This window comes from Mugil cephalus, chromosome 11 (genome assembly GCF_022458985.1).
Source record: "Mugil cephalus isolate CIBA_MC_2020 chromosome 11, CIBA_Mcephalus_1.1, whole genome shotgun sequence".
Taxonomy (NCBI): domain Eukaryota; kingdom Metazoa; phylum Chordata; class Actinopteri; order Mugiliformes; family Mugilidae; genus Mugil; species Mugil cephalus.
Window position 1 is genome coordinate 27,318,511 of NC_061780.1, and position 14,934 is coordinate 27,333,444.

The following is a 14,934-nucleotide window of genomic DNA, read 5'->3' on the forward strand; positions in this document are numbered from 1 at the left end:
TTGTGTGTACGTTGCCTCCTGTAGTGAATCAGTAGCATTTTGGAGCCAGATTCACTTTCAAGAGGTAAAAACCCAACATGGAACGATGACTGTGACGAGTTAATGCTAATTTACTGGTTCAACTCAGACTTAAAATCAAGGATCCTACGCCCTATTCCCAGTCTGTCAGTTGTGTCCTTGGGCAGGACACTTTGCCACCAGATCATAAAGTGATGTTTGATATTTGAAAATGACTGAAGGAACCCCTGGTGTCTCCTCTCTAAATCTGTATTGTACTCACAAATAAGACAAAAAAAGAAGGAAGACACATTAAAGCCGAAGCTTTTAACACCTTCAACATGCTGCCCTGAAATTCTGCATTAAATGAAGAACCTGACATCTGGATCATTAACCGGTAAGTGTTATTTATTTTCTTTAAGTTTTCTTTATTTTTTTTCTCATGTCCCAGGTTCTGGGTCTCAGCCACATCAGTTCTTTGGAGTTTTGACCACTAGGGGCGCTATTGAGTGGTGTTTTAATGACCCCACCCCGTCCAAAGGAAATAATCCATGAATCAGATAAAAGTTAAGGTTCTTAGACAAAAGGTGAAATCAAACCTGCCGAATGTTCTACAAAGAATCATTCATGTTGTGACGTCCTCACAATGCGAACGTCCCCGTTCCGCTGGTGTAGAGTCAGGAATGAGTCTCATCAGGTTCTAAGCTCTGACTGTTTCTCAAGCAAACTCCATTGGGTGTCTCTAACAGAGACATGGAGCTCAGGGTGACGTGACAGCAGCTGGGAAACACTTGGTATTTAGGAGCTGTGAGGAAAGGGCATGTTGGACCCGGCTGCAATTAAAGGCCATCGACATCCATAAATTCAGATGGAGCTGCGCTGGCTGAGACTCGGTAAAGGCCAGTGAATCGCTGACTCCATGCAGCTCATTAACCTTTGTTTAAAACGGGACGCAGAGAGAAAAAAAAAAACTCTCAGACTCAAAGAATAAAGTGCCATCACTCGTTCATGGGCGATGAGAGTATTAATATACATGAGACAAACTTTATGAGATAAAAAAAACAAAAAAAAAAAACAAAACACTATGTTTTAAGTCATGGCAGATCTGAGAGGACTAAACTCTGACGTCTTTCTGGACTGAAAACATGGTACATCAGTACCAGAAGAATCTGATCCCAAATGTCCTCCTCGTCCCCCTCAGAGTTACACACTGAACCAGGAAGGTGAATATTTGTGTCTCTTGGACCATTTCTTGACAGTGTGTCCTTCCATCAGCCTCTCTGGCTCCAGCACAGACAGACTGACAGAAATCTTCAAGTCTTCTCCGACTCTGAAACCTGAACATGTCAAACATCGACCAGCAGAATTCAGCGAAGGTTTAATGAGACAAACTTCAGCTGAGATTTATCATCGCAGTCAGGAAGTGGCTGCAGGTTTCATCATGAAGCTATTAAACATTTAAACCTTTAAACCCTGGGTAAGTATTTATTTATTAATTACTTTTTAAAATATTTATAAATAAAAAGGAATAAATAAGAAAAAAAATCTGCACTTTATAATATTTTTAAGAAGTATTTTCACAAAACTTCAATTACATCGACCAGAACAAAATTAAAAAGTATACATATATATGTATATATATTTACTGTAGTTTCTTTATTGTATCTCAAACATATTCAAAAACCAAACCATTCTGTTCTATTATGTGTCTCTGAATAGTTATATATATATCCTACAGGTTGTGATCATTTTATTGTAATAATGACCACTTGAACCTCTGCAGCATCACGATGAACAGATAAATCACATAAATATCTAACAATTACACTAATTGTGGATTAAATGAATACATATTTTAAAATGGCATTTGAATCTTTTAAATAATTAGTTTATTAAACTCAAAAAATGACAGAAACATTCTAACTTCTGTATCATATTTGAATTTACTTTTATGTAAGGTATGAAGTGATTATAGGTTGATTCAAGTAAATATTTACATTGTAAATCATTAACAATATGAATTTTTAACATTTTCTAAATTAGCAAAGATTTACCTGATTAAAAAAGAATAAATAGAAAGTTTATGAAGGCGGCCATTTTGGAAATGGCTGCCAAAGCCAGTGGCTGCAGAGCCTGGGTAAATCCACCAGGGGGCAGATGACAATTCTCTAAGATATAAAGCTGGAACGAGATCCTTCAGCTCTACATTTGATATCTGCAGCTGTTTCTTAATAACTTAAGTTCATCTTCAGTGACTTCTCTCAGGGTTTTAATCACGTTTCATTCATTCTCTTAACTGACTTGGTCCAGCTGCTGTTGCTGGGGGTGTTTATGTTTGACAATGAGAGATAGAAATTAATTCAAACACAGAAGAGACTGAGGACGTAGAAGGAGGGCGTGGTCTAATTTTCGGGAAGTCACAGTGTTCTGCCTCCAGTCTAAGATCAAGGAGGGTGAGGCTTCAGGGATGAAGAGTCAGTCTTAAAGGATCACTCTCTGAAAACATTCTCTCCAGTTTGGGAAATGTTCCCTCAAGTGAAGGAACAGCAGCCTCTTATGTTTCTCTTCCAGCTTTTCCACATTTTCTTAATGAAGCTCCAGCGCATCATTTCATGTCCAGAAGGAATGTGGTTGATAGGTAGTCGACTTTTTTTTTTGCATTTTACATCAGCCATCTCTTAAAAACCTGCAGAAGACTAGTCAAATGATCATGAAGGAAATCTCCTGATAGATGGAACCCATCTTTGTAATGGTGATATGTGACAAGAAGCTCTTCCTGCTTTTGGATTTAAAAAGTACCCATCTGCCTCTGTGGAAATGCAGATAAGAAAGAGAGGAAGGAACATTTAAGCCCCTTTCACACTGCATGAAAATCCTGCGTTGTCCCAGGTCGCCACGTGAAAGGTCTGCCCCAGTAATTCTTCCCGAACTTAATCCAATAGAAATGTTGTAGCATCAGTTGATGAGGGGAAACCACCAACATCTCAGAATTGAAGTGGGTCTGTTCTGACAAATGGGATCAAACTCCTCCAAGCTGCTGTAGACACTGATCAGCAGTTTACCGTAAACCGGGAAGGATTCACTTACTTTTACACCTCACAGATATTAAGAAATTATGAGTATTTTTGTCTCTTGCATTTGATTGGGTTCTTTGTCTTCTTTCAGGATCAGTGTGAACATCTGTTGATGTAATTTTTATGCAGAAATGTGGAAAATAATAAAGGACACTAAAACTTAAAGCAGTTCTGTTTATATCAATATATTCATAATTCACACTGAAGGAACTCACTCCACAATTAAACACATTCAGACTGACTCTTCCTCTGACATTAAACTGTTGAACTGAAACACTCCCTGAATAACCGGTCGAACCACATTTATCACAGTAGTTCTGGTTAAGCTCCGCCCCCTCACCTGATTTACCTGAGACAAACCAGGAACCAGTTTATTATTGTTTGTGAGTAAAGAGAGACACAGACGATCAGATTGAGCTTCAGACCAAACTAACACCTTCCTCTGAGTGAGTCCAGCTACAGGAGAGAAAAGTGGAAACTACAACACTGCTGCTTCAAGCTGCTGACTCTCCACACACTGAAGGTGAGTTTGACCAAAAACAGGAAGTTAGTAGAAGATGGAGGAGACATGACTGACTGGACTTTGTGTCTGCTGTGTTCCAGCTTCACTCAGAGACTAAATGGCTTCCAGATTAGAGGAGGATTTCTGCTGTCCAGTCTGTCAGGAGGTCTTCAGAGATCCTGTTGTTCTGTCATGTAGCCACAGCTTCTGTAAAGTCTGTCTGAAGAACTGGTGGAGAGAGAATCCATTACACCAGTGTCCAGTTTGTAAGAGAAGATCTTCAAGAGATGATCCACCTTTAAACTTGGTGCTGAGGAACCTGTGTGAGTCCTTCTTACAGGAGAGAGATCAGAGATCTCCAGAGGCTCTCTGCAGTCTGCACTCTGAGAAACTCAGACTCTTCTGTCTGGACCATCAGCAGCCAGTGTGTCTCGTCTGCAGAGATTCACAAAAACACTCCAACCACAGATTCAGACCCATCGATGAAGCTGCACCACAGCACAAGAAGAATCTTCAGAAAACTCTGGAGCCCTTAAAGAAAAAGTTAAAGGTTTATGAAGAAGTTAAAGTGAAGTTTGATGAAACAGAAAAACACATCAAGGTCCAGGCCCGACACACAGAGAGGCAGATTAAGGAGCAGTTCAAGAAGCTTCACCAGTTTCTAGCAGAGGAAGAGGAAGCCAGGATGGCTGCACTGAGGGAGGAAGAGGAGCACAAGAGTCAGATGATGAAGGAGAAGATGGAGGCTCTGAGCAGAGAGATAGCAGCTCTTTCAGACACAGTCAGAGCCACAGAGAAGGAGCTGAGAGCTGAAGACGTCTCATTCCTCAACAACTACAAGGCTGCAGTGAAAAGAGTCCAGCGCTGCCCCCTGCTGGATGATCCACAGCTGCCCTCAGGAGCTCTGATAGACCAGGCCAAACATCTGGGCAACCTGGCCTTCAACATCTGGAACAACATGCAGGACCTGGTCTCCTACACTCCTGTCATTCTGGATCCAAACACTGCTGGAAGAAAAAGTATATTGTCTGAAGATCTGACCAGTGTGAGATTCGGAGATAAACAACAACTTCCTGATAATCCAGAGAGGTTTGATTATAACTGGTCTGTCCTGGGCTCTGAGGGCTTTAACTCAGGGACTCACAGCTGGGATGTTGATGTTGGAGATAACACAAGATGGTTTCTGGGTGTGTTATCAGAGTCTGTCCAGAGGAAGGGAGAAATAGAGTCTGGATGGTGGGGAATATGGTTCTATGAAGGTAAATATTTAAAAGATTCACCATCAGATCCTCCCACTTTTCTACCAGCAAAGAAGAAGCTCCAGAGGATCAGAGTGAATCTGGACTGGAACAGAGGAAATCTGTCCTTCTCTGATCTTGATACTAACACACACATACACACCTTCACACACACTTTCACTGAGAGGATGTTTCCAATCATCGACAATGTGGATAAACTCCCAGTGAAGATTTTACCAGTGAATCAGATCAGTTAGAGATAAACAGGATGATTATAAATGTGTAATGTGCTGTGACAACTAACCACTAACATCAGTGTTAGTGATCATAAAAACTGTTGTTTTGTCGAGATGTCAACATTTATGCCTCAAATCTAAATTCTGGACACCTTCATGTCAAAAAATGTACATACGTAAAGAAACTGTTACTGTAAAATCCTCACACATACATATCTGCAGTACAGCTGTATGTACATCAACATGACAATAAAGCTTAATTTGATTTGATCTGATTTGTGGAAGTTAATGATTGGCACTAAAAACAAATGAAGACCAAATGTAATTCATTGTGTTATTGTTCGTCCGGTCAAGTCAATTTAAATGACACATCTTATGTAGCTTTTCATTTTTTTGAGTTTATTTATCAAACCATGTGGTACAATATCTTACAATGAAGAGGTCTTCCACATGTCACTATTAATTCCATTTAACGCATCTGCAATAATGTTTTTTCCACTTAAACTTTCTGTGAAGAATAAATATTGGATAAAATTTGGAAAAGTACTGAAATTATTTCCACAATAAGTGCCAACAAATCATGTCCAAAGCATTAGAATGAATACGACAATACTACAGTTTTTGGTGGCTCAAGTTCACAGCTGTGGTTGAAACCAAACTATTGATACTGACTAAACTGTTCTGTTCTTATTTTCCTTGGATCAACACTAATCTATTGGTTTTGGTCTAAAAACTCCAATGTGGAGAAATACGGGGCTTCTTGGGGGAGACAGATATTTACTGGTTCTATTATTAGATCATGTTGATTATTTCAAGTCGTACAGTATTCACATTTCTATTGCTAATTCTTGTCTTGGAGTTTTTGCCATGTCCTGTCAGATGTGTTCTTGAACAGGTTTGATCTGTTTACTGCAGAAAAGGAAACTGAGACGATTTAAAAGTGTTATCCCTCCTATTATTATCTTTTGGGTCGATTTGACCCCATTCAAAGTTTAACGTCTCTAAATGAAAGTTTTTCATACCAAATATTGTAGAGAACAAGAATATGAAGGCCACTTAAACACATCTCTTCTTAATTTAAAGTCAATCAGTGAGATTCTATGGTGATCTGTATATTTCTCCATAGTCATGTAGCAGGTATTCTGGATGGATATTTGGCGTAAGTGTATTTTCTAACCCTAACCTCCTCCTCTGGGATGACTGGTGGGAGACAGGGTTAGGGTTAGGCTTTGACTTCCTTCTTTTTATCTCCATCTGTTTCAGGTGTTTGTCACCAGGTAAACAGGTGTGTTTCTTCCTCATCTTCTTCTTTGTCTCTGCTACAGACACTGGTTTCCTCCAGAGTCTGAGAGCTGATTGAAGATGCAGAGAATGTCCTCTGACAGTAGTCTGAGCTTGAACCTTCTCTTAACATTTTTTACTGTCATGCTTCTCTTTTCTGAACACATACAGGTCACATTTGATGAGAAATGTTCTCATCTTCTATAAATGTACAGTTTTCCAAAACTTGTTCCACTCCCCATTGGTCGGATGTTTCTGTTGTATCCAGATTTAGAGGTTCACAGATCTGAATCTAGTTTCAGTCACTTTGGGTTTTCATGTTTTATGTTTACGTTCATATAGAGATCTGCTCACAGAAGCTGTTGTTCAGTTTTTGCTTTAATGTTTCACAGGTAATTAACCTCATCACTGTCCTTCCATCCCTGGTTGCCAGTTATTGATTAATGTGATTGTAACACCACTGAGTAAAGTATATGAACCCTTGTTTTCAGTATCTGGGTTGTGGTAACTGCTGATGTGTCAGGACATTTTTATGCACAAATGTAAAAAAAAAAAAAAAAAGATATGAGAAATGTCAATCAAATGTTTTTGCCCCCTGATCAAGATGTTTTAACACAGAGTCTCTCTCTGATCCTGAATGTTCTAGAGTTGGACAAAGCTACAAATATAAAAATCTTCATCATAAAGTGAACCGTGGGAGATGTTTTGTGCTGAAGATCAGTTAATAAACTCTCCACAGAGCTGACAGTCAGAGCTGCAGTCTGACTTTAAATCTGATAAATGTGATAAAACAGACACTGATGTTTGATATAAAGCTGGAACGAGATCCTTCAGCTCCACGTTTTATAACTGCAGCTGTTTCTTTAAAACTTAAGCTCATCTTCAATGACTTCTCTCAGGGTTTTAATCACGTTTCATTCATTCTCTTAACTGACTTGGTTCAGCTGCTGCTGCTGGGGGTGTTTCTGTTTGACAATGAGAGAATGAAATCAATTCAAACACAGAAGAGACTGAGGACGTAGAAGGAGGGCGTGGTCTAATTATCAGGAGGTCACAGTGTTCTGCCTCCAGTCTAAGATCAAATCAAAGAGGATTTTGACCTGATTGTGATCTTTTTCTGTCAGAAGGTGATGGGGTCTGATGCTGGATGGATCAGTGCTTTCACAGAGCAGTCAGATCACATGTTATCCTCTACTGCTTTAACAGACCCATATGAGAGTCTTTCCATCTGGTTCCTAAATCTGGATCATGTCTCCAAGTCACGAACCATCTGTTCCTGGTTCTGATCCAGTGGGAGGTAGGGATCCATTAGAGACGGGAGCTGATGGGTTGATGAGGTCTGAGGAGGGTCAGGCTTCAGGGATGAAGAGTCAGTCTTAAAGAATCACTCTCTGAAAACATTCTCTCCAGTTTGGGAAATTTTCCCTCAAGTGAAGGAACAGCAGCCTCTTATGTTTCTCTTCTAGCTTTCCCACATTTTCTTAATGAAGCTCCAGCGCATCATTTCATGTCCAGAAGAAATGTGGTTGATAGGTAGTCCACTTTTCTTTTGCATTTTACATCAGCCATCTCTTAAAAACCTGCAGAAGACTAGTCACATGATCGTGAAGGAAATCTCCTAATAGATGGAACCCATCTTTGTAATGTTGATAAGCGACAAGAAGCTCTTCCTGCCTTTGGATTTAAAAGAAGTCGTCTGCCTCTGTGGAAATGCAGATAAGAAAGAGAGGAAGGAACATTTAAGCCCCTTTCATACTGCACAAAAGTCCTATGTTGTCCTGGGTAATCGTGGGTCAGTTCTCAGTGTGAAAGGGTTGACGCACCATTTGTTCTGGAGTCAAACAAACTAGGATTTTAGCAGTTTGTGTGTAGTGTAGAACACGTCCCACAGAAACCTCACAGATCAGAGAATCCTGACATGAACTGTGTTTATATACAGATTTTACAGTGATATGATAGGGACACATTTATTATTGAACATGGCAGCACTCGAACATTTTCCAGTTTGCGCTGTAAACTTTGCAAAAGGGGCAAAATTTCAATGCATGACACAACAACGCTAACATTGACGTCCATGCTTGTTTCCCTGCAGTGTTCCAGTGCAATTTAATGATGACGTTGTCAATGCGATGATGTAAACAAGCTGTGATGGCTTTAAAGAAGGAACTCCATAGAGCCAGAGAGTCGTCTGGACTGAATGTTGGATGGATGAACTAAATGAGTTTATCACAACTGAATAATTGATGCTTCACAACAAGACGGTTCTGGTTTCTAATCCATGAGCCGACTGGGGCCTTTCTGGGTGAAACATGTGCTCCCTGTGTCTGCATGGGTTTTCTCCAAGTACTCTGACATCCAAAGACAAGCTCACCAGGCTAATTGGTGACTATAAATTGAAGAGTTAGCCTTGAGATATACTGTACACCTGTCCAGGGTGGACCCAGCCTCTCACCAAGTAGTTACAGTAAATGAATGAATGAACAAATGAAAACCACACATGTCGCCGGGGGCATGTTTTGGGAAACTCCCAACAGTTTCTGAAAGCTGGGACAATGTGAGGTTATTATGTTAATTTCACTTGCAGCTCTCCCTGAAGGTTTTTACTCTCTTATAACATGGAGTAAATTGTAAATAACTGCCAGATATTGAAAGGTCCAGGTATTCTGGAAGCTCTGACAGGACATTTTCTGACATAAAATTCAAAATAAGTAAAGCAACATGTGTTGTAGCTCAGGTGTTGATGTGTGAAGTGTTTTCAGACCAGTGCTCCATCCTCAGTCTCTTTCCTGAACCTCTGCAGCTCTTCTTCATAAAACAGCAGCTGGTCCACCTGAAAAGAAGCATCATCAGGTCGGTGGTCCGGGTTCAGAGCTGCAGCGCCAGCATCCAGCCGGCTCTCCTTCAGGTTCTCATACAGCTTCTGGAAAACCTCCGGACCCAGACGTCGACATAGAGACCTGCACGGAGGACGGGTAAAGATCAAACTAAGAAGGGATGAAGCTGCACGACAGTCTACTGTCTCCATACATGTTTGGGAAACCAGAGTTCATCGCCCTTAGAGATGACGCTTCAAGTCTCCATGCAGAAACTCAGCTTTTGATCTGCCAATAGATCAGCAACATTTGACTAGCAAATACTTTTTAAAACATACCTTATATTGGAAGACAGGAACAAAACAAGTCTTGATTTTTGTCAAGTTTAGTGCCGGACAAAGTGGACTGAGGCAGCAGTACTGTGTTTAATGAAAACACAGGGACAGGTGAAACATACAGGCAAGATAACAGATGATGGAACAGACAACAAAGGGAAAAGCAGGGCTATATGTATATATACACAAGTGGGTAGAAGGGTGACGAGACACAAGTGAAACTAATGAGGGCGGAGCGACAAGGACAAACAAATGAAACAACCAAAGGGAGTGACAATAGACAGGAACCTTAAAGAAAATAAAACAGGAAACTCGGGATATCTTTAACACAGAACCAGGACAATTTTAAAATGTTTCGTCAATTTCAGTTTTTACAGTGTACTTGTTTCTTGATTCTGCCTCCTGTCTAAACTTTAAGTAACTGGGAGCAGAAGTAGAAGACAAAAGATCCTTTTAGCTGCTATAGGATCATCAAGGGCCACTGGTATCAGCTGGATGCAGACCCAGTCTATCTGCTCTGATCATGCAGCAAAATAATGAGCCCAAGAACACAAGTGGTAGTTGTGTTCCATGTGGTTCTCTTTATCTATTTGCAGGACTTGTGTGAACATCTGTTGATGTTTTGAGTAATTTTTATGCAGAAATGTACAAAATAATAAAGGACACTAAAACTTTGATAAAAGTATATAAAATAAAACACTTTTGGACAGAAACGCTCTCTGAATAACCAGCCAAACCACATTTATCACAGTAGTCCTGGTTAAGCTCCGCCCCCTCACCTGATTTACCTGACACAAACCAGGTACCAGTTTATTATTGTGTGACTAAAGAGAGACACAGACGATCAGATTCAGCTTCAGACCAAACTAACACCTTCCTCTGAGTGAGTCCAGCTACAGGAGAGAAAAGTGGAAACTACAACACTGCTGCTTCAAGCTGCTGACTCTCCACACACTGAAGGTGAGTTTGACCAAAAACAGGAAGTTAGTAGAAGATGGAGGAGACATGACTGACTGGACTTTGTGTCTGCTGTGTTCCAGCTTCACTCAGAGACTAAATGGCTTCCAGATCAGAGGAGGATCTCTGCTGTCCGGTCTGTCAGGAGGTCTTCAGAGATCCTGTTATTCTGTCATGTAGCCACAGCTTCTGTAAAGTCTGTCTGAAGAACTGGTGGAGAGAGAATCCATTACACCAGTGTCCAGTTTGTAAGAGAAGATCTTCAAGAGATGATCCACCTTTAAACTTGGCCTTGAGGAACCTGTGTGAGTCCTTCTTACAGGAGAGAGATCAGAGATCTCCAGAGGCTCTCTGCAGTCTGCACTCTGAGAAACTCAGACTCTTCTGTCTAGACCATCAGCAGCCAGTGTGTCTCGTCTGCAGAGATTCAGAAAAACACTCCAACCACAGATTCAGACCCATCGATGAAGCTGCACGACAGCACAAGAAGAAACTTCAGAAAACTCTGGAGCTCTCAAAGAAGAAGTTAAATGCTTATGAAGAAGTTAAAGTGAAGTTTGATGAAACAGAAAAACACATCAAGACCCAGGCCCGACACACAGAGAGGCAGATTAAGGAGCAGTTCAAGAAGCTTCACCAGTTTCTAGCAGAGGAAGAGGAGGCCAGGATGGCTGCACTGAGGGAGGAAGAGGAGCAGAAGAGTCAGATGATGAAGGAGAAGATGGAGGCTCTGAGCAGAGAGATAGCAGCTCTTTCAGACACAGTCAGAGCCACAGAGGAGGAGCTGAGAGCTGAAGACGTCTCATTCCTCAACAACTACAAGGCTGCAGTGGAAAGAGTCCAGCGCTGCCCCCTGCTGGATGATCCACAGCTGCCCTCAGGAGCTCTGATAGACCAGGCCAAACATCTGGGCAACCTGGCCTTCAACATCTGGAACAACATGAAGGACCTGGTCTCCTACACTCCTGTCAGTCTGGATCCAAACTCTGCTGGAACAGATCTGATCCTGTCTGAAGATCTGACCAGTGTGAGAGAAGGAGATAAACAACAACTTCCTGATAATCCAGAGAGGTTTGATTCTTATCGGTCTGTCCTGGGCTCTGAGGGCTTTAACTCAGGGACTCACAGCTGGGATGTTGAGGTTGGAGATAATAGAGGATGGGGACTGGGTGTGTTAGCAGAGTCTGTCCAGAGGAAGGGAATCATAGGTTCTGGATGGTGGGGAATAGAGTTTGATGAAGGTAAATACTCAACATGGTCACCGCCAGCTCCTTCCACTGTTCTCCCAGTAAAGAAGAAGCTCCAGAGGATCAGAGTGAATCTGGACTGGAACAGAGGAAATCTGTCCTTCTCAGATCTTGATACTAACACACACATACACACCTTCACACACACTTTCACTGACAGGATGTTTCCATACATCGACACTTGGGATAAACTCCCAGTGAAGATTTTACCAGTGAATCAGATCAGTTAGCGATAAACAGGATGATTATAAATGTGTAATGTGCTGTAACACCTGATCAGTGTAAGTGATAAAAAGGATAAAAAAGGTTGTTTTGTCGACAAGATGCTAAAGAAGAACAAGATGAATGTTTAGGAACAAGTCAAAGTCCTGACCTTCATCCAGTAGAAATGTTGTAGCATCAGTTGATGAGAGGAAACCACCAACATCTCACAACTCAACTGGTTCTGATCTGGGATCAGATTCCTCCAAACTGCTGTAGACACTGATCAGCTGTTACCACAAACATGTAGTCATAAGGAGCTCACAGCAGATACTCGTAGCGGAAACTGAAGACAAACCGAGACTAAGCACAATTGGATAATTCCAACTGATGCCAAGTGTTCTGCGTCTGTCTTTTATTTTGTGATCATGTTTTATTTCCTGTTTTAGTTCGTCAAGTTTCTTAGTTTCCTGTCTCTTGTGCCTCATTGTGTTCTGTCATAATTTGATGTGTGTGTGTCATATTGTGTTTCCTGTTTTATTTTCCTAAGTAGTTAATTTCCTGTTTGTTGTGTTTCCTCGTGTGTCCCTTAATAATTCATTGTTTCCACCCCGTGTGATTGCACTTATGCGTCTCACCTGTGTCTTGTCATCGCTCAGCCCTCACGTGCATTCATAGCGCTACCTTCCCTTTGTTCCCTGTCACATCGTTGTGTTGTTTTCCATGTGTTCCTCCCGTGTGTTCCGTGCCATGTTTCTTGCCTTGTCTTGTTTTGAATTACCTGCCGTCCGCAACGCTTTTTGTTGGTTTTCTGTTTATTATTACATACCCTTTTCCCCGGATTCCCTGTCTCCTCATTTTTACTCCTGCACTGGGATCCTCACCTCTACATAATCCTGACAGAACGACGCGACTAGCTATGGACCCAGCAGACTTTATTTTTGATGAGGCTGAAGAAATCAGGCGAGTAATTTCATATTATCAAGAATGAATTCTTGAGTGTGTTCAGTCCCTTTCTGAGGGCACTTGCTGGGGCCACCAAGCCCCAGGACCACGACAGTGTGTCTGTTCCTGGGGAGCCGATTGCTCCTCTCCACCTCTCCGTTCCTGAACAGGCTGCCATTCCTTGTCCATACCCCAGATCTTGCCTCCTAAGTGATCCACCACGTCTTCCCGGCCTCCTGAGCGATCCACCACATCTTCCTTGCTTCCCGAGCGATCCACCACGTCTTCCCGGCCTCCCGAACAATCCACCACGTCTTCCCGGCCTCCTGAGCGATCCACCGCGTCTTCCCGGCCTCCTGAGCGATCCACCACGTCTTCCCGGCCTCGCGGTCACCCTCTTGAGAACTTTAGGGACCCTGAACTTTGTTGTTCCTGTGATTTTTTTTTTTTGTCCTTTCGCCGTGTTTTTGATTTTGGATTTACGTGCCCAGCGCTTTGTGTTCCTGTTTATTTCCATTAAATACCCTTTTTCCCTGGATTCCCTGCCTCCTCATCTTTTGTCCAGCATTTGGTTTCTCACATCCCTGACACCAAGCACCTGAGACAGTTTTAGTCTTTGGCGGTCAGGAAGAATTTCAGCAGAAAGACAGACAACCCAACAAACCCTACACAATGAAATGTATTTAAAGTGTTTGTTGTTGTTTGGCTGAAGCTTTTAATCTGAGTGGACTCCATGGATTCTGTTTAGATGATCTCCTATTACCACCTCACAACACATCCATGTTACACTAGTTACTAACACCTCAAGTTTTTTTTTTTTCCTGAAGCAACTCAGGACATTTCTACTTTTAAATGAACTAAAACTTAAATGTTTATAATGGCCTGTTAATGACATCTATCTTTTAAGGTCTGGAGTTCTGTGAAAGCTGAACATCTTTCATTTTTTGACCCATCATCCATATGTGTGTGAGTATGTGCAATGGATGCTGTTGCCGTGGTGACCAGCCGACCCTAATCAAAGTGGGTTCTTACATTTAAACAGCCGTGGCTGTCCGATCGATCCACCACCCACCCTGACCAATGAGAGCAGGGCGGCGGGTTCATCAGACCACCTCCATTCTCCTTGTCTTTGTTTTGAGCTGGAGAGTCTAGAGAGTGTTAAAATCTATCTTTGAGCTCAGGTTTTTGTCTCCACCAGCTCATGAGGGAACTGTCTCTCCAGTTAAAGTAGTTTTTCAGAGTGTAATAAAAAGCAGGAGACAAAAAACACTTTAAATTACAAGAAAATAGCTTCAGATGGGATTTCATTTTCAAGAGGAGCAGCCAGTTCAGAGAAAAACAAGTTAATTTCATCTGTAATTATTGCTGCTGGGGAGGGAGGGGGTGGAAGAAAATAAGTCAGATATAATGAAGAAGGGATTAAAACTGACTCCCCGAAGACAAACTGGGCTCAACCTCTGATCTATGGTGATCAGAAACTGCCTGAGTAACAAACTAAAGAAAGACAAGTTATCTTATCATCAATACTCCCAAAACACGATGCTGTCGGCTACGTAGAGAAGAGCTATTCATGGCATTTTCTTTTCAAATAGAAGCAGAGCAAGCTCAGTCCAGATACTATATATATCTGTTGTTGCTGTCAAACGAATAAAATATTTAATCAGATTAATCTCAGGGTTGCTGTGATTAATTTCAATTAATCACGATTAACTCGATTAATCAGATTTAATCTCCTTTATGTTTAATCTCTATTGATGCGTTTCATTGTTTACGAGCAAACAAACACCAGGAAGAAAAGAATGTATCTGCACTTAGTGAGTTGATTAAACACCTTCAATGGTTTCAACAGCTCAACAACATTTTGTGTCTTTTTTGTTCACCATGTGTCCACATTAATGTGTCCCTGTTGCTACAGAGACAAACTAACTTGTTGACATTGTCCGACCAGAGGAGAGCTGACGCTTCTTATTCCAATGTTGCTGCAGCTGAGAACAGTCTCTCCCAGTGAACAGTGGCTGCAGGAGTGGACACATATTAGCAGCCAGCATTGGCAGCTTGTCTTTGTCTTGGTTTGTCTTGGTTTGTCTCCAGCTGTTAACCACGTTAGC

General features: G+C 41.6%; 2 protein-coding genes across 2 annotated transcripts in view; one reads left to right on the forward strand and one right to left on the reverse strand.

Moving 5' to 3' along the window:
• The first annotated feature begins 3,446 nt into the window (after positions 1 to 3,446).
• On the forward strand, positions 3,447 to 12,099 carry LOC125017061 (nuclear factor 7, ovary-like). Its single transcript, XM_047599910.1, has 2 exons — positions 3,447 to 3,594; positions 10,517 to 12,099. Exon 2 carries the CDS (start codon positions 10,534 to 10,536, stop codon positions 11,908 to 11,910), a length of 1,377 nt encoding a protein of 458 aa, XP_047455866.1. The 5' UTR covers positions 3,447 to 3,594; positions 10,517 to 10,533; the 3' UTR covers positions 11,911 to 12,099.
• The window catches only part of nek11 (NIMA-related kinase 11), a 43,207-nt gene continuing 36,474 nt past the window's right edge, over positions 8,202 to 14,934 (reverse strand). Inside the window, exon 16 of the mRNA XM_047599908.1 lies at positions 8,202 to 9,285. Within this exon, the coding sequence (XP_047455864.1) occupies positions 9,084 to 9,285 (202 nt within the window). The 3' untranslated portion in view covers positions 8,202 to 9,083. The remainder of the gene's footprint in view (positions 9,286 to 14,934) is intronic.